Here is a 19,297-nt window from a genome sequence, read left to right as displayed (position 1 = left end):
ATCTATACTTTAACAACTTCATTTTTTGGCTTAAAATATAGCCTTAAGTACAATTGAACAGATTCAATCTCATGTTTGAAAATGAACCGTTGTCTATATTAAGAGTGATGTCATCAAACCTTTCTATGCTTTCATGAGTAACAAACTTTCTTTTCGATGATAAAATGGAGCAAAACAGTAGATTAAGGAGAAAATAGATTTGCCCCGTCTCCATCCCCTTCCTCCCCACTTCCCTCACTTTCTCTTTAATTGAATGCCAACTCAGTGCCAAGCATTCTTCCTGGGACTTGAGTATTCAGCAGTGAGCAAGACAGGTAAGATTCCTGCGTGCACTCTTTTGTTGGGGAAATAGACAATGAAATAGTAAAATAAATGGGGAAGATAATTTCAGATGGCAGTACATGCTCTGAAGAAAACTAAATGGAGGAGTGAGCTGAAGAGAGGTGTTGGCACCATAGATTAGGTAGTCAGTAAACACCTTTCTGAAGAATCAGTGTGACTACGGACCATAGTGCCAAGAAAGAGCTACACTCACAAAGATTTGAACAAGAGGGTTTCAGACAGAAGGAAGAGCTGGTGCAGAAGTCCTGAGGCAGAGCCAGGCTTGTGCTTTACATAGTTGTGAGGCAGAAAGGCTGCCATGGTAGCTGGAGACTAGTGACAAGTAGGCATGAATTTCACAGTGTAGGATGGATTTTAAGCTATGCAGGGTTGTTTTCTAAAGCGATGAAGAACTCAAGTGAGTCCAAATTGTGCTGAAAATTGCTACTTTTTGATAATCTCATGCATATGACTTTAAGAAGACAGAAATTAGTTTAGGACCTTCATGAATATGGGAATTCTAGAAATCTGGATTATAAATCTAGTTTAGCGAGTCATTATACAACTTCTGGAAAATTCCTCAATAGTGGATTTATAACTGTGATATCTCAGACCTGAGAGATTATGTGAATCATCTGTATCATTGTATGGATAATGGAACTGAGATCCAAAGAGATTATTGATTGGTTCCAAGGTCTCATAGCTCATAAAGAGCAGGACCAGGATTAGAGGTTATTTTAGTCCCTTCAAATATTTGTCCTTCAAGACTTTGCCCAAGGACTACCTTTCCTATGGGCATTTTCCATTAAGTAGGTTTCAGTGTATCTTTTCTCCTGGTCCATTCTTTCATTCGTATTGTCATTACTGCATTCATTTTACTATTATGAAATGGTATGTTTTCATGAATAGACGTCTTCTCTGTATTAGAGATAGGCTTCTTTTTTTTTTTTTTTGATATGCGGGCCTCTCACTGCTGTGGCCTCTCCCATTGCGGAGCACAGGCTCCGGACGCACAGGCTCAACGGCCATGGCTCACGGGCCCAGCTGCTTCACGGCATGTGGGATCTTCCCGGACCGGGGCACGAACCTGTGTCCCCTGCATCGGCAGGTGGATTCTCAACCACTGCGCCACCAGAGAAGCCCTGATGATAGCCTTCTTTACAGAATTTTGTAACCCTAGTACCTTGTGCATAGTAGGCTTCTGATAATGTGCTGTGTGACTGATTAGTTTATTGATAAATGAATAGACACATCTAAGTCTGTCTTTCAGCTCAATGCCTTTTTCTTGTAATACATCCAGTCTACTGACACCTAAATGTCAACATCTGTGAGGAAGGACTCACAGTATTAATGTATAAATGACCACAATGTTTCCCCCGTCTCCCTATATGAAAGAAATAAACAGGGGCTAAAAACACATTGAAAAAATTGATGATCTTGTACAAATCTAAATTTTATTCTGTCTAGGAGAGGAAAGCTAATAAAAATGCCTGACTCAAAGCCTGTTCAATAAACATTGGTTCCTTGAGTGTTTTAAATATTTGTATTTCTTTGCACAGGAATAGCTGTCTGAACTCATCCTTTTCACCAGTGTCCTTTTTTAGTTGAGACATCATTTCCATGCTTTAATATGCATCCTTTGTTATCTTAGATATCAGTGATATTAACATGTTATTGATCCAAATGTGCAACTCAATGAAAGTGTTTTAATATTATGCATACTTTTAAAATTGCAATTGGAAAATTCTCTTGTGATAGTTTGTAGGAGGATTTCAGAGAGGGATAATCAGTAATAATATATGTGTGTCTTTAAAACTTAACAGACGTCTCCTTGATCCCTAAGTAAACAACACATGCCCCACATTTCAGAGTCCCTTTGGACTCAACAGTGCATTGTTCCTTCAGCCTGTCAGAGCCAAGTCACGTGATGCACTGCCTAGTCACTCAGTAATTATGCTACGAACTGGGTTTTTATCCTAAAACTTGTCACATATTGTTTTGCAGAGCCAGTGATGGGTATTTGTCAGCCCTGTCTCACATTTGTAGCCAGGAGCCTAAGGTCATCATTAGCCCATGACTTTGATTGTCAGGAAATGAAGTACTAGGTGTATGGAAGTTTCTTTCATTGCTTGCATGATTGGGACTTTCTCAATCCTAAAGAAGAAGAAAAATCCATACACAGTTTATTGCCTTCCAAACTGACAGTTCTGTAAGGCTCATTGGATGATTAAGTAATAAGAAGGAGACAAACCAGAGAAAAGTGTAGATTAAAACATATCCTCCAGCTTAAAGACACAATACCCAGTAGTCAGACTCATTGAGTAGCCAGAGAGAATCTTGTGGTGATGTTTGTTTAAAAATAATATATTAAACCAAACAAAAATATATTCTTTCAAGTTCATGGTTAAAAAATAATACCAATTAACCACAAATTTAATGTGTAATATAAGTGTACATAGATATCTGTAAAGTAGATGGTTTATAAGTTAGCTAATATAGATCATCAGTCAACAAATCAGTTTCTGTTTATAGTGACCATTCTCTAATCAAACTACTAGTTAATAAAAAGGTGAAATCAATGGGATGTGATTTTTAAATATCATACTTACTTAACTCTAAGGGCAAAAGCATAAAACCTTTGTTCTTTACAGGTTCAGGAAGCACTAAACTCCACTTCTGTGAGTTCCTCAGAAGATTGTTAGCCAACAGTTAAATAATACATATTTCAAAGTTAGATCAAGCATAGAAATATCTGTTTGTTTTCAGATGGATATTAGTTCTCTGACAAATACCACATTATTCCTTTTTTTTTTTTTGGTGTGAAACATTTTTAAATTTTTTCCATTAAATTAACTCCATACAGAGATGGCATCAGATGGGTGCCAGGGTCCCTTTTTGCTCTCATCTCATCTTGTCTTCCCTTTATTTCCCTCTTCCCTATCTCCAGGATCCTCTCCATCCAGTCAATGCTCTCTGTGGTCAAGTCCATGGAAATTCTTGGCTCTAGTACAGTCCTAGGAGGGCAATTGTGAGACCTCTCAAACCTTCATTTTAATTGACTAAGGCCTTTTAGGGTCTTTAGAGTGTAGCACCTACAAAATAAACACACAGACACATTTTAAAAACAAGAGTTTTTTTCCTGCAAATATTGCTCTCCTCTTATAGTACAACGTGGGTATATTATTTTACTAAAGACCTTCTGCTCACCTGTGTGAGAAAGCAAAAGATTCAGGGGAGAGGGCAGGGAAGATGAAGAAAGAATGGAGTGGTAGCTGGAGATGCAAGTCATGTCCAGAGAGCATTTCAGGAAATGGAAATAGCATGTTGAAGTCCCCAAAGCTGGGAAGCTGGAACATTTGTGGAACTAACATAAGGCCAGTGTAACTGAAGCTTTGTTAGCAAGAGAGAGAATGGTTTGTGAGATAGAGCTGAGAATCAGAGAAAGCAGAGCATCCTGGGTCACATTAAGGAGCTTGACCTTTATCCTAAGTAAAGAAAGGGTGGATGGTTTGGGGGAAACCAGAGGGAAGGCAAGTTAAGTAAATATTGTAAAAGTTTGGTTAAGAAAGATTGAGAAGCTGACCCATGTGATCTATTGTACATCACTCTATTTCTTGGCTTTCTTGCACTTAAATTTTTTTTTAATTGAAGTATAGCTGATTTACAATGTTGTGTTAGTTTCAGGTGTACAGCAAAGTGATTCAGTTGTGTATATATACTTATATATGTATATATACATATATATGTATATATACACATATATATACACTTATATATGTATATATACATATATATGTATATATACACATATATATACACTTATATATGTATATATACATATATATGTATATATACACATATATATACACTTATATATGTATATATACATATATATGTATATATACACATATATATACACTTATATATGTATATATACATATATATGTATATATACACATATATATACACTTATATATGTATATATACATATATATGTATATATACACATATATATACACTTATATATGTATATATACATATATATGTATATATACAAGGAAATGAAGTACTAGGTGTATGGAAGTTTCTTTCATTGCTTGCATGATTGGGACTTTCTCAATCCTAAAGAAGAAGAAAAATCCATACACAGTTTATTGCCTTCCAAACTGACAGTTCTGTAAGGATCATTGGATGATTAAGTAATATGAAGGAGACAAACCAGAGAAACGTGTAGATTAAAACATATCCTCCAGCTTAAAGACACAATACCCAGTAGTCAGACTCATTGAGTAGCCAGAGAGAATCTTGTGGTGATGTTTGTTTAAAAATAATATATTAAACCAAACAAAAATATATTCTTTCAAGTTCATGGTTAAAAAATAATACCAATTAACCACAAATTTAATGTGTAATATAAGTGTACATAGATATCTGTAAAGTAGATGGTTTATAAGTTAGCTAATATAGATCATCAGTCAACAAATCAGTTTCTGTTTATAGTGACCATTCTCTAATCAAACTACTAGTTAATAAAAAGGTGAAATCAATGGGATGCGATTTTTAAATATCATACTTAACTCTAAGGGCAAAAGCATAAAACCTTTGTTCTTTACAGGTTCAGGAAGCACTAAACTCCACTTCTGTGAGTTCCTCAGAAGATTGTTAGCCAACAGTTAAATAATACATATTTCAAAGTTAGATCAAGCATAGAAATATCTGTTTGTTTTCAGATGGATATTAGTTCTCTGACAAATACCACATTATTCCTTTTTTTTTTTTTGGTGTGAAACATTTTTAAATTTTTTCCATTAAATTAACTCCATACAGAGATGGCATCAGATGGGTGCCAGGGTCCCTTTTTGCTCTCATCTCATCTTGTCTTCCCTTTATTTCCCTCTTCCCTATCTCCAGGATCCTCTCCATCCAGTCAATGCTCTCTGTGGTCAAGTCCATGGAAATTCTTGGCTCTAGTACAGTCCTAGGAGGGCAATTGTGAGACCTCTCAAACCTTCATTTTAATTGACTAAGGCCTTTTAGGGTCTTTAGAGTGTAGCACCTACAAAATAAACACACAGACACATTTTAAAAACAAGAGTTTTTTTCCTGCAAATATTGCTCTCCTCTTATAGTACAACGTGGGTATATTATTTTACTAAAGACCTTCTGCTCACCTGTGTGAGAAAGCAAAAGATTCAGGGGAGAGGGCAGGGAAGATGAAGAAAGAATGGAGTGGTAGCTGGAGATGCAAGTCATGTCCAGAGAGCATTTCAGGAAATGGAAATAGCATGTTGAAGTCCCCAAAGCTGGGAAGCTGGAACATTTGTGGAACTAACATAAGGCCAGTGTAACTGAAGCTTTGTTAGCAAGAGAGAGAATGGTTTGTGAGATAGAGCTGAGAATCAGAGAAAGCAGAGCATCCTGGGTCACATTAAGGAGCTTGACCTTTATCCTAAGTAAAGAAAGGGTGGATGGTTTGGGGGAAACCAGAGGGAAGGCAAGTTAAGTAAATATTGTAAAAGTTTGGTTAAGAAAGATTGAGAAGCTGGCCCATGTATCATGTTATTCTTAAATGTATATGTATTTTTAAGCAAAACACAGATACAAGAAATAATTCTTCTATCTTGCTGGGTTTGTCTCTACTAAACACAATTGTAGTAATCATTTTACTTTAATATTTTAATATTTTCTAAATCAGCATTTCCCAAACTATATTTTGGACTCTTGAACTTCTATCACAAAATTCCTTAGAAATTTATTAATTATTTAAAAATGATTAAATAGTTAATTATATAATAAAAAAATTGTTAAATATTAATTAATTATTTTTTCATGGAAAAGCTAGTTAATTTTAAGCAAACAAGTGAATGAATGAATGAATGGATACTTTATTTTCTTGGTTAGAAAACTCTTATGAGAGTATTTGAGTTTAAGAGGAATTTAATTTTGTTTCCTGCAGTCCCCTGGTCTGGACATTCAAGTAAGTGATCACCTAATATGTTTACCTTTGAAATGTCTAGTTTCTAGTACCTTAGGGACAGGACATTACTTGCCAGGAAGAGCTTGCCTTCTTTCTCTTAATTTCCAAGTTTAAACATTGATTTTAAAATGTTTCATTTCTCTATTTTTACTACTACTACTGTTTACACTGTTATTACTACTAAGAGCCAACATTTTTAAGAGCATGTATTATATGCAGACCCTGCCATGTATCTTTAACATGTACTAAATTATTTAAGCCTAATTAAAAATGGATGCTTTTACTGTGCCTATTTTATATGAAGTTGCAGAAACTGAGGCTTACAGAAGTAAATTAGCTCAATCTTATTTATGAAATTATAAGGGTTTTTATACATGTTGCAAATATGTGAATGAATGTTATATATTAACTTTTATTTTAATTTCTATCAACTGTTAACAAATTGAGAGCCTCCTCATCAATGATAGAAATTTGTCAGCTTGAATAAAATCACTCTGTGAGGGGATGGAGCTTATCATTTGATAATGTCTACTGGTTATTCTTATAACCATGTCTTATTTCATTGGGCTGAAAGCCCTTCCACCCTCCATTTTTTTTTTTTTCACATGGGATTGATTTTGTTGAGGAGGGGTGTTTTAGGGCTAAGTGGGTCAAGTGTACACTGGGAATTAAAAGCTAATTCAGAATAAAACAGCCTTCACAATTTAATTGATTTATCACTATTTGTCCAGAATGTTCTGGAGGCTCTACTCTGAAGAAAATAGCTACAGCAAGACATGAGAAAAATAGTCATGCTTCAGTTGGAAGCTCAGCTTCCAAAGTCATCAATGTATAACTTAGTTCTGAGGGCAGGAGAAAATGTGTAAAATTGATATTGGGGGTAATTTCTTAACCTATCTTTTATGGTCAATCATGATATTTATGGAATTTCAAGGTTAACTTGGAGGGAAATACAGATTATTTATAAACACAATTTGTTGTTTTGGATTCAGTGAACAGGACCCGACAAAAAATTTATTAGGGAGATGAGTCTAAAATTTTGGTCAATATTTATTAAATATATGCACTTTTTTTATACATCAGTTATACCTCATTAAAGCTGTAAAAGAATTTAATGTGTTAGAGAAGCAGAAAAACAAATATAATTTTGATCAGTTTCCATTCTGTTGATGAACAAGTATGTATTGATGAGTGTCCTTGAAACATAATAGTTTATTATGAAATATGACACACACGTTCAGAAAAGTTTGCAAAGTAAAAAGTACAAGTTCAACTAAATAAGAATCCATTCTAGTGGGTATGTAGTGGAATCTCATGATTGTTTTAATTTGCATATCTCTAATTTTTAATGTGATTTGAGCACTTTTAAAATTTTTATTTTCTATTTGGTATCTTGTTTTGTGAAGTAGCTGTTCTCTTGCCCTTTTTTTAAAAAAAAATAGATCTTTATTGGAGTATAATTGCTTCACAATACTGTGTTAGTTTCTGTTGTACACCAAAGTGAATCAGCCATATGCATACACAGGTCCCCATATCCCCTCCCTCTGGAGCCTCCCTCCCATCCTCCCTATCCCACCCCTCTAGGTTGTCACAAAGCACCGAGCTGATCTCCCTGTGCTATGCTGCTGCTTCCCACTAGCTAACTATTTTACATTCGGTTGTGTATATATGGCGTTGCCACTCTCACTTCACCCCAGCTTCCCCCTCCCGTCCTGTGTCCTCAAGTCTACTCTCTATGTCTACATCTTTATTCCTACCCTGCCCTTTTAAAATGATGAATTATCTTTTTAATATTGATTTGTTGAAGTCATTTATATACTTTGGAGTGTACCTTTTGTTGGTTATATGTGTTACAAATACCTTTGCCCACTCTGTGGCTTGCTTTTTCACTCTCTTAATGGTATCTCTAGATAATTGGAAAACCTTTATTTAATACAATTCAGTTTATAGACCTTTCCCCAGATGAATTGTACATTTTGATTGAACTATGGTAGGCGAGTATATGCGATATGGTTTTAATTCTTTTAAGTTTGCTAAATTTGCTTTAGGGTCATCATATGACCAATATTTGTGAATGTTTTATGCAAGCTTGAAAAGAATATGTATTCTTTGTGAGTCTAGTTTTGCATCTACACATATTATGTTATTTGCTAATTGTATTGGTCAAAACTGTTGCATCCTTACTATTTTCTTGTTTATTTAATTTGCCACTGTTATTTTTGGTATATCTGCTCATTTTTGCTTTATTCTGAAGCTATGATGCTAGGCACATACATACTTACTATTCTTATAACATTGGTGTCTTTTTTACTGTAGAGTATCCCTCTTTATTTCTAATTGTTTTCTGCAAGAGGATTGGTTAAAATTACCTAGTTCACCATTTTGGGGACAAAATAGATGTGAACTTTGCTGGAAAGACACAGCTCCTTCTCTCAGGGAGTGTATTGTAAAGAGGAGGCAGTCTGAAAAAAGACACTTACAGTACAGTCTTGAAGCACTGAGGTAAAGCATGGCCTGTGTGGTAGCCCACAGCGAGCTACTTAACACAGACATAGTTAACAAGGAAGGCTCCCAGAGGTGGTGGCCTCTGAGCTGGGTTTGCTCTTGTTTGGGAACTCGGTTTAGGTGGCTCAGCTCTCAGTCATGGCAAGGAAACCAGGGTGCAGGTGGCAGGGAAGGAAGGGGTTCTAAATGCACAAAGCTGTTCCCAATCATTTGCTATTTCAAAGAGTTTTCCGATGTCCGCTATTGTAAATAGGTAGCACTGTAGTGGAGAACTTTGAGCATTAACCCTTGCCCGTGTTCTATACTATTTCCTTAGGACAAGTTCCTCGAAGAAGACTTACTGCAGCAAGAGGTGTGGACATTTTTATGCACAGAAGGGGGCATCTAGCTCTAGGTCATAGGAGGCTTTTAGAAATAAATTATAGTGGAGCCAAGTTTTGAGGGATGATTGGGAGTTAGACAGGATGAAAGTAGGCATATAAAAGCCTGGGGAATCTCATGGGCACAGAGGAGGGTGGAGGTAAATAATTCAGGGTGGGCTGGCTTAGTCACAAGCTGTGGGGAGTCGTGCTAAAAGAGTGGACTTAAATGTAAACTAGGTTTATATTTAATTCCATCAAAGAAGTTCAGTTAATAAAATCGTATAAAGTCCTTTAACCTCTTTCTTACCTTTGAAGTTCATGGAATCCATTTGTACCATATTCCTCAAATCATTATAACCGTTATCTTTTATATACCAGAACTTATTTTCCTTCCATCTCCCCAGGTGATTTTAGCATCTGGAACCTATTCTGTTTCCCCTCCGTTACCCACCATCATCCTAAGTTGTGACAACTTCCGTTTACTTCTTTCCTATTCCGCTATGTCCATGTGTCCTCGGATGGGACTTTTAAGTCTAAGCCCAGCTTCCTCACTTTTTAGCTGTGTAATTTCTGACAGGTTCTTTAACCTCTCCCTGTCTACACTTCCTTGTGAGAGCCTCAACAATATCCTTCACAGAGTTCTGAGAATTAAATGAAATCATATATGCAAAAATACCTGGCATGTCTCGGCAGCATGGCGACAAGGATTTCCCCTCCATTGTGAGTATCTGCATTCATCCAGGTTGAAAATGCCGTTTGTTACAGTTTAGAGCAGCTTGAAGCAGCTTTAAAAAGGAAAATCAGAGAAGAACTGCATGATCCCATGAGCCTTCTCTTAGCGGTGGCTCCTCTCATTTAGAGACAAAGCCCAAGCTGGTGAGAGCACCTCACCCTTCTTTGAGTGCTAGATTTGAGAATAAAATGAGGAGTTTGGACTTTAAGGCTTTCCATTTACCAGCTTTCACACATTTGAGAAGCACTGCATTTTCATGTTAAAATAGTATCTATTTCCTTCTCTTACGTCACTCTTGCCTTCTTTCTGCTCCGTCCCTATTCTCCATCTTTCCCTTCCCCCACATCGCAAAAAAGAATACAAACTCTGGTCATTTCAGATACCAAAAGATCACGGCAGGCTGACTAATTTTGCCCAGACTTTCTGTGAAAGCTCCACATGTGCTGCCGTTTTGGGTTGCATAATTGATTTAATCTCTGATTTTAGAGGAACACTGAACTCTTTTCGTGGGACTCTGCGTACATTTCTCTAGGGCAAAAACTGTCCTACTTTTTTTCTCTCTGGTATCTGTTTAGTGCTAGACCATTTTTCCCCAAGGATCTAAACTACCCTCCGTGAAATAAATGAAATCACAGTTGGAAAACGGCCTACTGGCCAGATAAGAGCTGTACCACGCACATTTTCTTAACATTCACTTCCTCCCCACATCCCTTCTTTCTGCTCTCGCACATCTTTGTTTTGGCTAAGAGGATGTGTTAGTCACTGAGCTGAGGATTGGCGTTACCTACGTGGAGCCACTGTGTACCTTAGCGTTTTATTGGGAAAGCACACGCTGTGGGGTCCAATCCTTGCATGCTCGTTGGCCTACTGTGTGACTCCAGGGAAATTTACTTACCCCTCTGAGTCTTACTTTCAACAGTCCCTGTAGACCAGTGGCTGTGCAGGCTGAACTATAGAGCTAGGTATGTAGCAAGCTGGAAACTCACACCGAGCCTTTGGCTAACCAGGTATATATATGGGGTGCCAACTGGGGAAAATGATTTTATGCCCCTGAAAGACCACTTAGCCAAAAGCACAACCAGGCAATTTTAAGTTTCCATTTACTTCATTGTACCATATTTGGCAACCTCATTTTGGATTATGTTTTCAGGAATTTCTAAGTGGAAAGGCATGTTTGATAGCAGATGTGTTTTGTCAACTTCTCCAATCCAATATATAGTTTGGAGACAATCTTCTCACTAGTTGCTTCTTAAAAAATCTAATGCTTTGTAATATTTTATGTACTCTAAGATGTATTTTCTGAAGAAAATAATCTTTGCTAGGTCTGTACTCAGAAGCACAATTTTAGTAATTTCCCCAAATTATTCTCATACTGTGAAAGTGACCAAAGTCTGCTGTTTACATCAACAGATTAAGGTCAAAAGTAATTCCCAACTGCTATTTGAGTATCACAGCTTGAAGGTTGTGTCCTTTTACTGCTAAAAGAATTTAGGCTTAGATAATAACCTATTACTTGTTTAATAAAACACAGCATAAACAGACCATTGTTCGAATTCAGACTGTTACTTACTAGTTGGATAAATTTGGACGAGTCCCTTAACCCCTTAGCCTCATTCTGTATGAATATTTAACACTGAGATAAGAACCATATTTACTTCTCAGGTGTGTTGTGAAGATTTATGCTAAAATACATGTAGAGCAATGTGGGGATCCAGCCGTAGACAGTGTATCAGTCAGGTTTTGCTGTAATAATGTTGTGTAACAAAGAATCACCAAGTATCAGTGGCTCACAACAACAAATATTGATGCCAGACTTGATTTGAGTTGGTTCCAGCTCATGGGTTCTATTCGGGTCTGCTGTGTACGTCTCTTCATCCAGGCCCTAGAGGTTATTTAAGGAATTCTCCTTTCATGGCAGGGAACATTATTGCAAGTGATCTGGTGAAACTTGCCAAGCATCTTAAAGCATCAACTCGGAATGGGCATTACTGTCACTTCTACCCGAATTTCATAGGGCAAAACAAGTCATGTGTCCAGGCTCAATATTAGTAGGTCAGGATAATATACTCTGCCCTAAGAAGAGTGAATGTTTGCTGAACAGTAATCCAGTCTCCCTCAGAGAAGTTTACTGCATCTCATTTTTCCACCTTTTCTTTTTTCATCCATGAACACTGGCTTTTCTCCATCTAGTCTACTTTGCATTCTCAAAATTACATCACAGTTTCCCTCTCCCTCCTTAAATTTCAAATTAATTTACATGATATACTTTTCTTGTAAACAGGTACTTTAGAAAATCCCTTAGAAAAAGAAAAAAAGCTTCTGATTCTCCTTAGAGCTTCAGAGGGAGTCTTTTGTGACCGTTTCATCGGAATTCGTATTGATCCAGGAACAATTGGTAAGAGTATAATGCAGTTTTTATTAAAAATGAAATGTGTGTGTATTTCTGATAGGGAAGTACCATTCATAGAACACCTACTAAATTCCAGGCACTCTTCTAGAGAATTTATTATTTCACTTACCAGCTCTCCTGTAAGGAGTATACATTTTACACATGTCAAAACTAAGACTCAGAGATGATGAACAATATGCAGAAAGCCACACGGTTTTATACTGTCAGAACCTAGATTCATATCCAGATTGGTCACACACCAAAGGCTGGATGAAGAGTCTGTGTTATCAACTTTAAATACTATGTGGTTATTGATATATTTTTTAAACTGATAGATCTATAGATTACTAAGAAATATTTACTGTTGGCAGTTTCTTCCTTTGATACTGCCGCAATACCAAATCCTGTTTTATTTTATTATTTTTTTAATGTTTATTTATTTATTTCTTATTAGTCATCCATTTTATACACATCAGTGTATACATGTTAATCCCAATCTCCCAGTTCAAATCCTTTTTTAAAGCACAGAAGAGCACAGAAACTAGGACTGGACTTTTAGAAACTAGGACTGGACTTTTATAACTATGAGGTAAGGGCCACGCAATAACTTACTTTTAAGGGAAAGGTATAAGAGGCTTTTTATAGATTTCTAGCATTTTTAAATTTTCTTTGTATGGTAATCCTAATTTTGTAAGATTTCAGTGACTCAGTAAAAACAATCATGTTAGGATAGTTTGAAGTTTGGTAACCTAGTTTCATAAAGTATAGCCATTGCCATATAATACTTTGATAGTGCTTTATTGTTTTCAAATGATTTTTCATATATGCTATTTATTTTATCTTTTTAAGAATATGAGGTTAAGGAATATTTTACTTTTTTCAAATTGACAAACTAGATGGATCACAACAGGAGCATGGACTCTTTTTGCCTGTGGTGTCCACTCTGTTCCAGGGAGTGCCATGTTGAACTAGACTTTGTGTTAGCAGCATATGAGGGTGCCTGTCTTGATCCCCAGTGCCAGCTGTATTGCCAAACAAGAGTTTCTAAAAATTTCTCTGATACTAAATTGAAAAAGGAATGAAATGTTTGTCACTACATGCTTAAAATTTGGTGATATCATAAGTAAATAACATATTTTAATCTCTTCAAGTATTATAATCTCCTTGAAACAACTAAGAAATGGTGTCATTTTACAGTTAACGTTTGGTGATTGGGAATGATCAAGAAATCTGCTTTCTGGTGAATTAAAGGAAATAGACTGGTTTTTGTTAAAATCTTTGTAGTTGGAAATTTCTCTAAATTATTCCATGTTACCCTCCTGTCTAGCTTACTTAGCTAATAGTGATTAATTTTTTGATGATGATGATGATATTATTATTATGAAAGATTGATTCCAGGTCATGTCCTAAAAGTGGGAGTATTTTTTCCATTTCCACCAATCCTTATTTTAGTTTTATTATCTCCTGAATTTTTGCTGAATTAGAGTATGGTAAAATTATGGGTGTTGACTTAAACACTTGGTTAGGTTCTAATTAACTGAGCTTTTTTAGTTCACATTGGATGAAAACCCAAGGTATATTATTTGTACCTTACTGGTTTTTACTTCCCTTATACATTTCCTGCTAAATTTGTGAAATCTTTAGATTTCAAGATTAGTGATTTGCAATAAAATGGGGGTGCACTAATCCAGGGGTATTAAGACAATCAATCCGTTTGGGTGCAGGAAGAAAACATTAGAACTTTTATTCAAACATGTATGAATATATTCATTTGTATGTATGGTTATTTATCTACAAACAAATAGACATGTGTTAGGTGTGCATGATCATAATTTTGTTACTGCTTGGGTTCATGCTCAAGACATGTTTTGACCACTAGAATATGAGGAATTTTGCTTCATGTGATTTTAAATGGCAATAAAATGTGTAAGAGGAAAGACCCGAAGGAATAAAACTGGACTGCATCAAGCATGTCCCTGGTAAGACTTTAATTTATGAGTCTGAAATAAATTATATTTTGAACAAAGGAGCTAGAGATTTATCCTTTGATATCTGTAATACAAAAATATCTGAGGTCCAGCTATGGAAAACAAAGCTAATAGCGGCAAATCTCTTTCCTCAGGAAACAAAATTACCTTGCCTTTGGAAAGTCTACTGTATAACACAAAATATCAAAACCAGTTAACTTCCAACAGAATTGCAAATGGTTTGGAGTGACTTACTGGTAGAACTCTAACTAGTTAGCTGGGAATAGACCATTAGAGTGGTCTATTTCCCAGCTCTTGGATTACTAGATGTGGTGTAGCATTCATTTCTCTATAGGTTTTGAGAGAATAAAAATGTTTCATAGCCAAGTGAGATGTTAAGTGTTCTTTTTCTGATACGGTGGACATCTTCATATACAGTTTCTATATCATGTATCTTGCACAATAAGCTCTCTAATGGGTTTTGCTTATGTGGCCTTAATTTCTTGGAAGGATTTTCCTATCCAACTGTTGCTCCTTTTATTTTCAGGGGTATTTGGCAAAGTTCAGCTTCATAGTGCTTATCCTAAGAAATCCTGGACACATCTTGGGGCTGACATTGCCTCAGGCAATGAGAGGTAAGGAATGAAAGTAACTTAGGGATGTAGTTTTTGGTTTGGTTTGCTTCTGCTGGAGGTTTTGTTACAATATGAAATTAAATTTTAGATTAAGGATCATAATTCAAGGATGAATAAATAGAAAAATAAAAGGCTAGAAGGAATTTAAAATATTCTCTGTAACATAATGGAAGAAGAACAAAACAAGCTAAAGGCAGGGGGTATATAATTTATTTAACGAGTAAATTTTAGATCATACATGTTTTCTGCTGCCAATAAATCTTTAAAAATATGAATTCTATGAGATAATAGATGAAATATAAGGAGGGACCACAATGTCTGAATTGAAATGATAGCTGGTGAAGAGATAGATAGAAATGAAATGAGTGAGATGAAGCATATAAAGAATCTTACGGAATTTAAATTGCATTAATAGAATTTAATAATGCACTGGAGGCAGTAAAGAATGAAATCACCACTGCGTCAAAGTGAGCAGGCAACATGAAGAAATTGATGGAGTCTACATGAATGAAGAAGACAAAATCAAGAGATAAAAATAATAAAAGAGAAGGTATTAGAAATAGAGAACAGAAAATACAAGTGCATTTTGATAACTGCTCTTTATAATGAGTCCAGAATAATGACACCACAAAGAATAACTAAAACTTAACTAAAATACACATAACAGACCTGGGATTATTTCTATTTAATTTGAATAACATCGAGAATAATGATAGATACATATCCTCACAGTACAAGAAAAAAAGTGAAAAAGTAAAAGGAAAACAAAAAGGGACATAAAGCTTGATAACATTAGAATTTTCTACAACATCAAATGTAGGAAGCTAGTGGTGCAAAATCTATAAATGTTCAGGGGAAAAAAGATTATAAGCAAAGGCTTGGCTTGTAAACATAGACCCTGCTAAAATGCTGTTCACATGTGAATGCAAACAAAAGATTTCTTTTGCTTTGCAAGAACTGAAAAAATTCAAAAATGTGTTATAATAGAGATTAAACTCAGTCTAAAATTTAAGAATACAAATACAATTCAGGAATTATATGAAGGTAGATAAAGTATAGATATCAAAGGCAAGCATTGGAATAAGTTAAATATAATACTGTAACTATGGTTATTAAAATAAGACAAATTCTAATTGCTCTTATAAAAGAAACTACATAAAATCTGAAAGTTAATGTGTTTTTGTTTTTTTTTTGTGTGGTACGTGGGCCTCTCACTGTTGTGGCCTCTCCCATTGCGGAGCACAGGCTCCGGACACGCAGGCTCAGCGGCCATGGCTCACGGGCCCAGCCGCTCCGCGGTATGTGGGATCTTCCCGGACCGGGGCACGAACCCGTGTCCCCTGCATCGGCAGGAGGATTCTCAGCCACTGCGCCACCAGGGAAGCCCTGAAAGTTAATGTATTAGTCAGGGTTCTGTTTCTATAGAATATATATAATAGTAGATTATATGTGTATGTATGTGTGTATATATATTATATACAGTATATATTATATATAAAGAGATGTTTCAAGGAATTAGCTCATATGCTTAGGAGAGCTATAAGTTCAAAATTTTGTAGGGCAGGCTGGCAGGGTGCAAAGACTTGAGCAGGATCTGATACTGTAATCTTGAAGTAGAATTTCTTCTTTTTTAAGGAAACTTCAGTTTTGCTTTAAGGTCTTCCAACTGATTGATGCGGCCCACCCACATTATTGAGGACCATCTCCTTCACTTAAAGTCACCTGATTGTAGATGTTAACCACATTTGCAAAATACCTTCACAACAACACTAAGCTTCCTGTTTGATCGAATACCTGGCTACTATAGCCTAGCCAAGTTGACACATAAACTAACCATCACAGGTTATAATTCTCAAATAAAAATCTAGGTTTGAAATTGGGGACTATAGCCACAGGAAACTGGAGATGGAGCATAAGAGAGCCATAGGAAGTAAATATGTAAATATGAGTTAATTCTAACAGAATTTAAAATAGGACATATACCTTCCAAATCACCAGAGAGAGAAAAGAATGAAAGAAACTATAAAATAAAGGGTGAAATACAGAGAAGACCATGAAATAGTAAGAGAACTAAAACAACAAAAAAGGTACAAAATGACAATAAAAGTAAGAAAATAAGAATAAATCTGCCAATTATAAAAAGAAAATATGCTGGTTAAAAATGACCCTATATAGACAAAAAATTAGTAATGAATAAAAATGTAATCATACCTTTTTTTCTCAGAGGAAAACAAACCAGTTCAGAAAAATGTTTAGTTAAATATTGGACAAAATGAATCCTTAAAATAAAAATAAAATGGAAGGAAGAACTTCAAAATTATTCACAAGAAAAGTAAAAAATCAAGATAAATACATTTTATATTAATAAAGACTTCAATCTTCAGTGAGACCCCAGTAGTAAGGAAAGTTTTATACCAGATAATATAGAAATATATAAATTAAATCTGTAAAAAATATGAGGAAATTAACAGAAACAAAAATAGTAATGAAAGTAATAAAATTTACTTACCTCTTTCAGTTTTTAACCTTTAGATTAAAATTATAAAGAAAATATTAAGAAATATAACGAATATAATAAAGGCAATTTAATTTGTATATATGTATAATATATCTTTACTCCAATATATATAATTAAAAACCTTAATCAATTTTAATAAACAGAAATTATATATTGATACAATATAATCACAATAAAAAACATGGAGTTTAAAACAAAATTTTAGCCAACAGCCTTAATCTCTTGCAAGATGGAAGAAAAAAAGATAAACCCTCTCCTACATAACTTTTGTATCTAAGAGGAGATCAAATCTTTATCAATAGACTACTTGGAAAATAACAGTAATGAGAGTATTGCATGAGAGACGGCCATACGTGTCATCACATTAAATGCTTTCATTGTTTAATAAGAAAGTACAAAATAAACTAAGTTGTCAATGTAAGAAATCAGAAAGAAAATAACCAACAAATCTAATGAAATCAATCCGTATCTGATAAAGGCAGAAATTGATGAATTACAAAGTAGGAAATTAATAGACTTGATTTTTTTTTAGAGGTACTGGTTTAATCTCTAATAACTAACCATACAAAGAAAACAAAATGTAATTCAGAAATGGGGATTCAACTATAATAGATATCAAAGAGATTAAAATTGTAATCTAAAAATGTGTATATCTATATAGTGTCATTCTGAAATTTAAAAATTATATATAGAAATATAAATGATTGGGACTTCCCTGGTGGTGCAGTGGTTAAGAATCCACCTGCCAATGCAGGGGACATGGGTTCGAGCCCTGGTCCGGAAAGATCCCACATGCCACAGAGCAACTAAGCCCATGCACCACAGCTACTGAGCCTGTGCTCTAGAGCCCGCGAGCCACAACTACTGAGCCTATGTGCCACAACTACTGAAACCTGCATGCCTAGAACCCGTGCTCCACAGCAAGAGAAGCCACCGCAATGAGAAGCCCATGCACCGCAACGAAGAGGAGCCCCTGCTCGCCACAACTAGAGAAAGCCAGCGCACAACAGCAAAGACCCAATGCAGCCAAAAATAAATAAATAAATGAATAAATTTTAAAAAAAGAAATATAAATGATCATAATCGGCTAAAGAAGAATAAAACTGAAAGGACCAATAACAGCAAGACATAAAGTTATCACAGATTTATTCCCAAGAATACATTTGACTCAAGTAAATTTATGTCATGTTTTTCTAGCCATTCATTTAGTCATCAGACATTTATTGTGTTGTACAATCTATTCCATAGCATAGGAAAATATGTGAAGCTTTCCAATTTGTTTTAGCAAGCAAGCATAAAGTAATTTATAAAACAGCTGCTAAAGGTAACTCAAAAAAAGAAAACTGAGGCAACATCCAAGTCATATCCTTAATAAAACAGCAACAAATGAAATCCAGTAATTTATTTTTTTTAAAAAGAGTGTGATTTATTCAAGTAAAGAAGGATGGTTCACAATGAAATAATTAATTAATATAATTTACCTAAACAAAAAATATAAAGACTAAGAATGTGTTCAGTCTGATACAAAACAGAGATGCATTTAGTAAAATTCAGCTTGCATTCTTGGAATAAACAGTAAATTAAGACTATAAGGATACTTTTTCTTCTAAAAATAGAACTACTATATGACCCAGCAATCCCACTACTAGGCATATACGCTAAGAAAACCATAATTCAAAAAGAGTCATGTACCAAAATGTTCATTGCAGCTCTATTTACAATAGCCAGGACATGGAAGCAGCCTAATTGTCCATCAACAGATGAATGGATAAAGAAGATGTGGCACATATATACAATGGAATATTACTCAGCCATAAAAAGAAACGAAATTGAGTTATTTGTAGTGAGGTGGATGGACCTAGAGTCTGTCATACAGAGTGAAGTAAGTCA

The 19,297-nt window shown here is 35.1% G+C and overlaps 1 protein-coding gene across 1 annotated transcript in view; it reads left to right on the top strand.

Annotated features, from left to right (window-relative positions):
* Positions 1-19,297, top strand: part of PKHD1 (PKHD1 ciliary IPT domain containing fibrocystin/polyductin) — a 429,330-nt gene that overhangs the window by 286,115 nt on the left and 123,918 nt on the right. The window contains exons 53-54 of the mRNA XM_024121891.1: positions 12,180-12,293; positions 14,802-14,889. Of these exons, the coding sequence (XP_023977659.1) occupies positions 12,180-12,293; positions 14,802-14,889 (202 nt within the window). The remainder of the gene's footprint in view (positions 1-12,179; positions 12,294-14,801; positions 14,890-19,297) is intronic.

Source organism: Physeter macrocephalus, chromosome 18 (assembly GCF_002837175.3).
Source record: "Physeter macrocephalus isolate SW-GA chromosome 18, ASM283717v5, whole genome shotgun sequence".
NCBI classification, from domain to species: domain Eukaryota; kingdom Metazoa; phylum Chordata; class Mammalia; order Artiodactyla; family Physeteridae; genus Physeter; species Physeter macrocephalus.
Note: the sequence above shows the minus strand (reverse complement) of the source record. Positions and strands in the feature narration are given on the sequence as shown.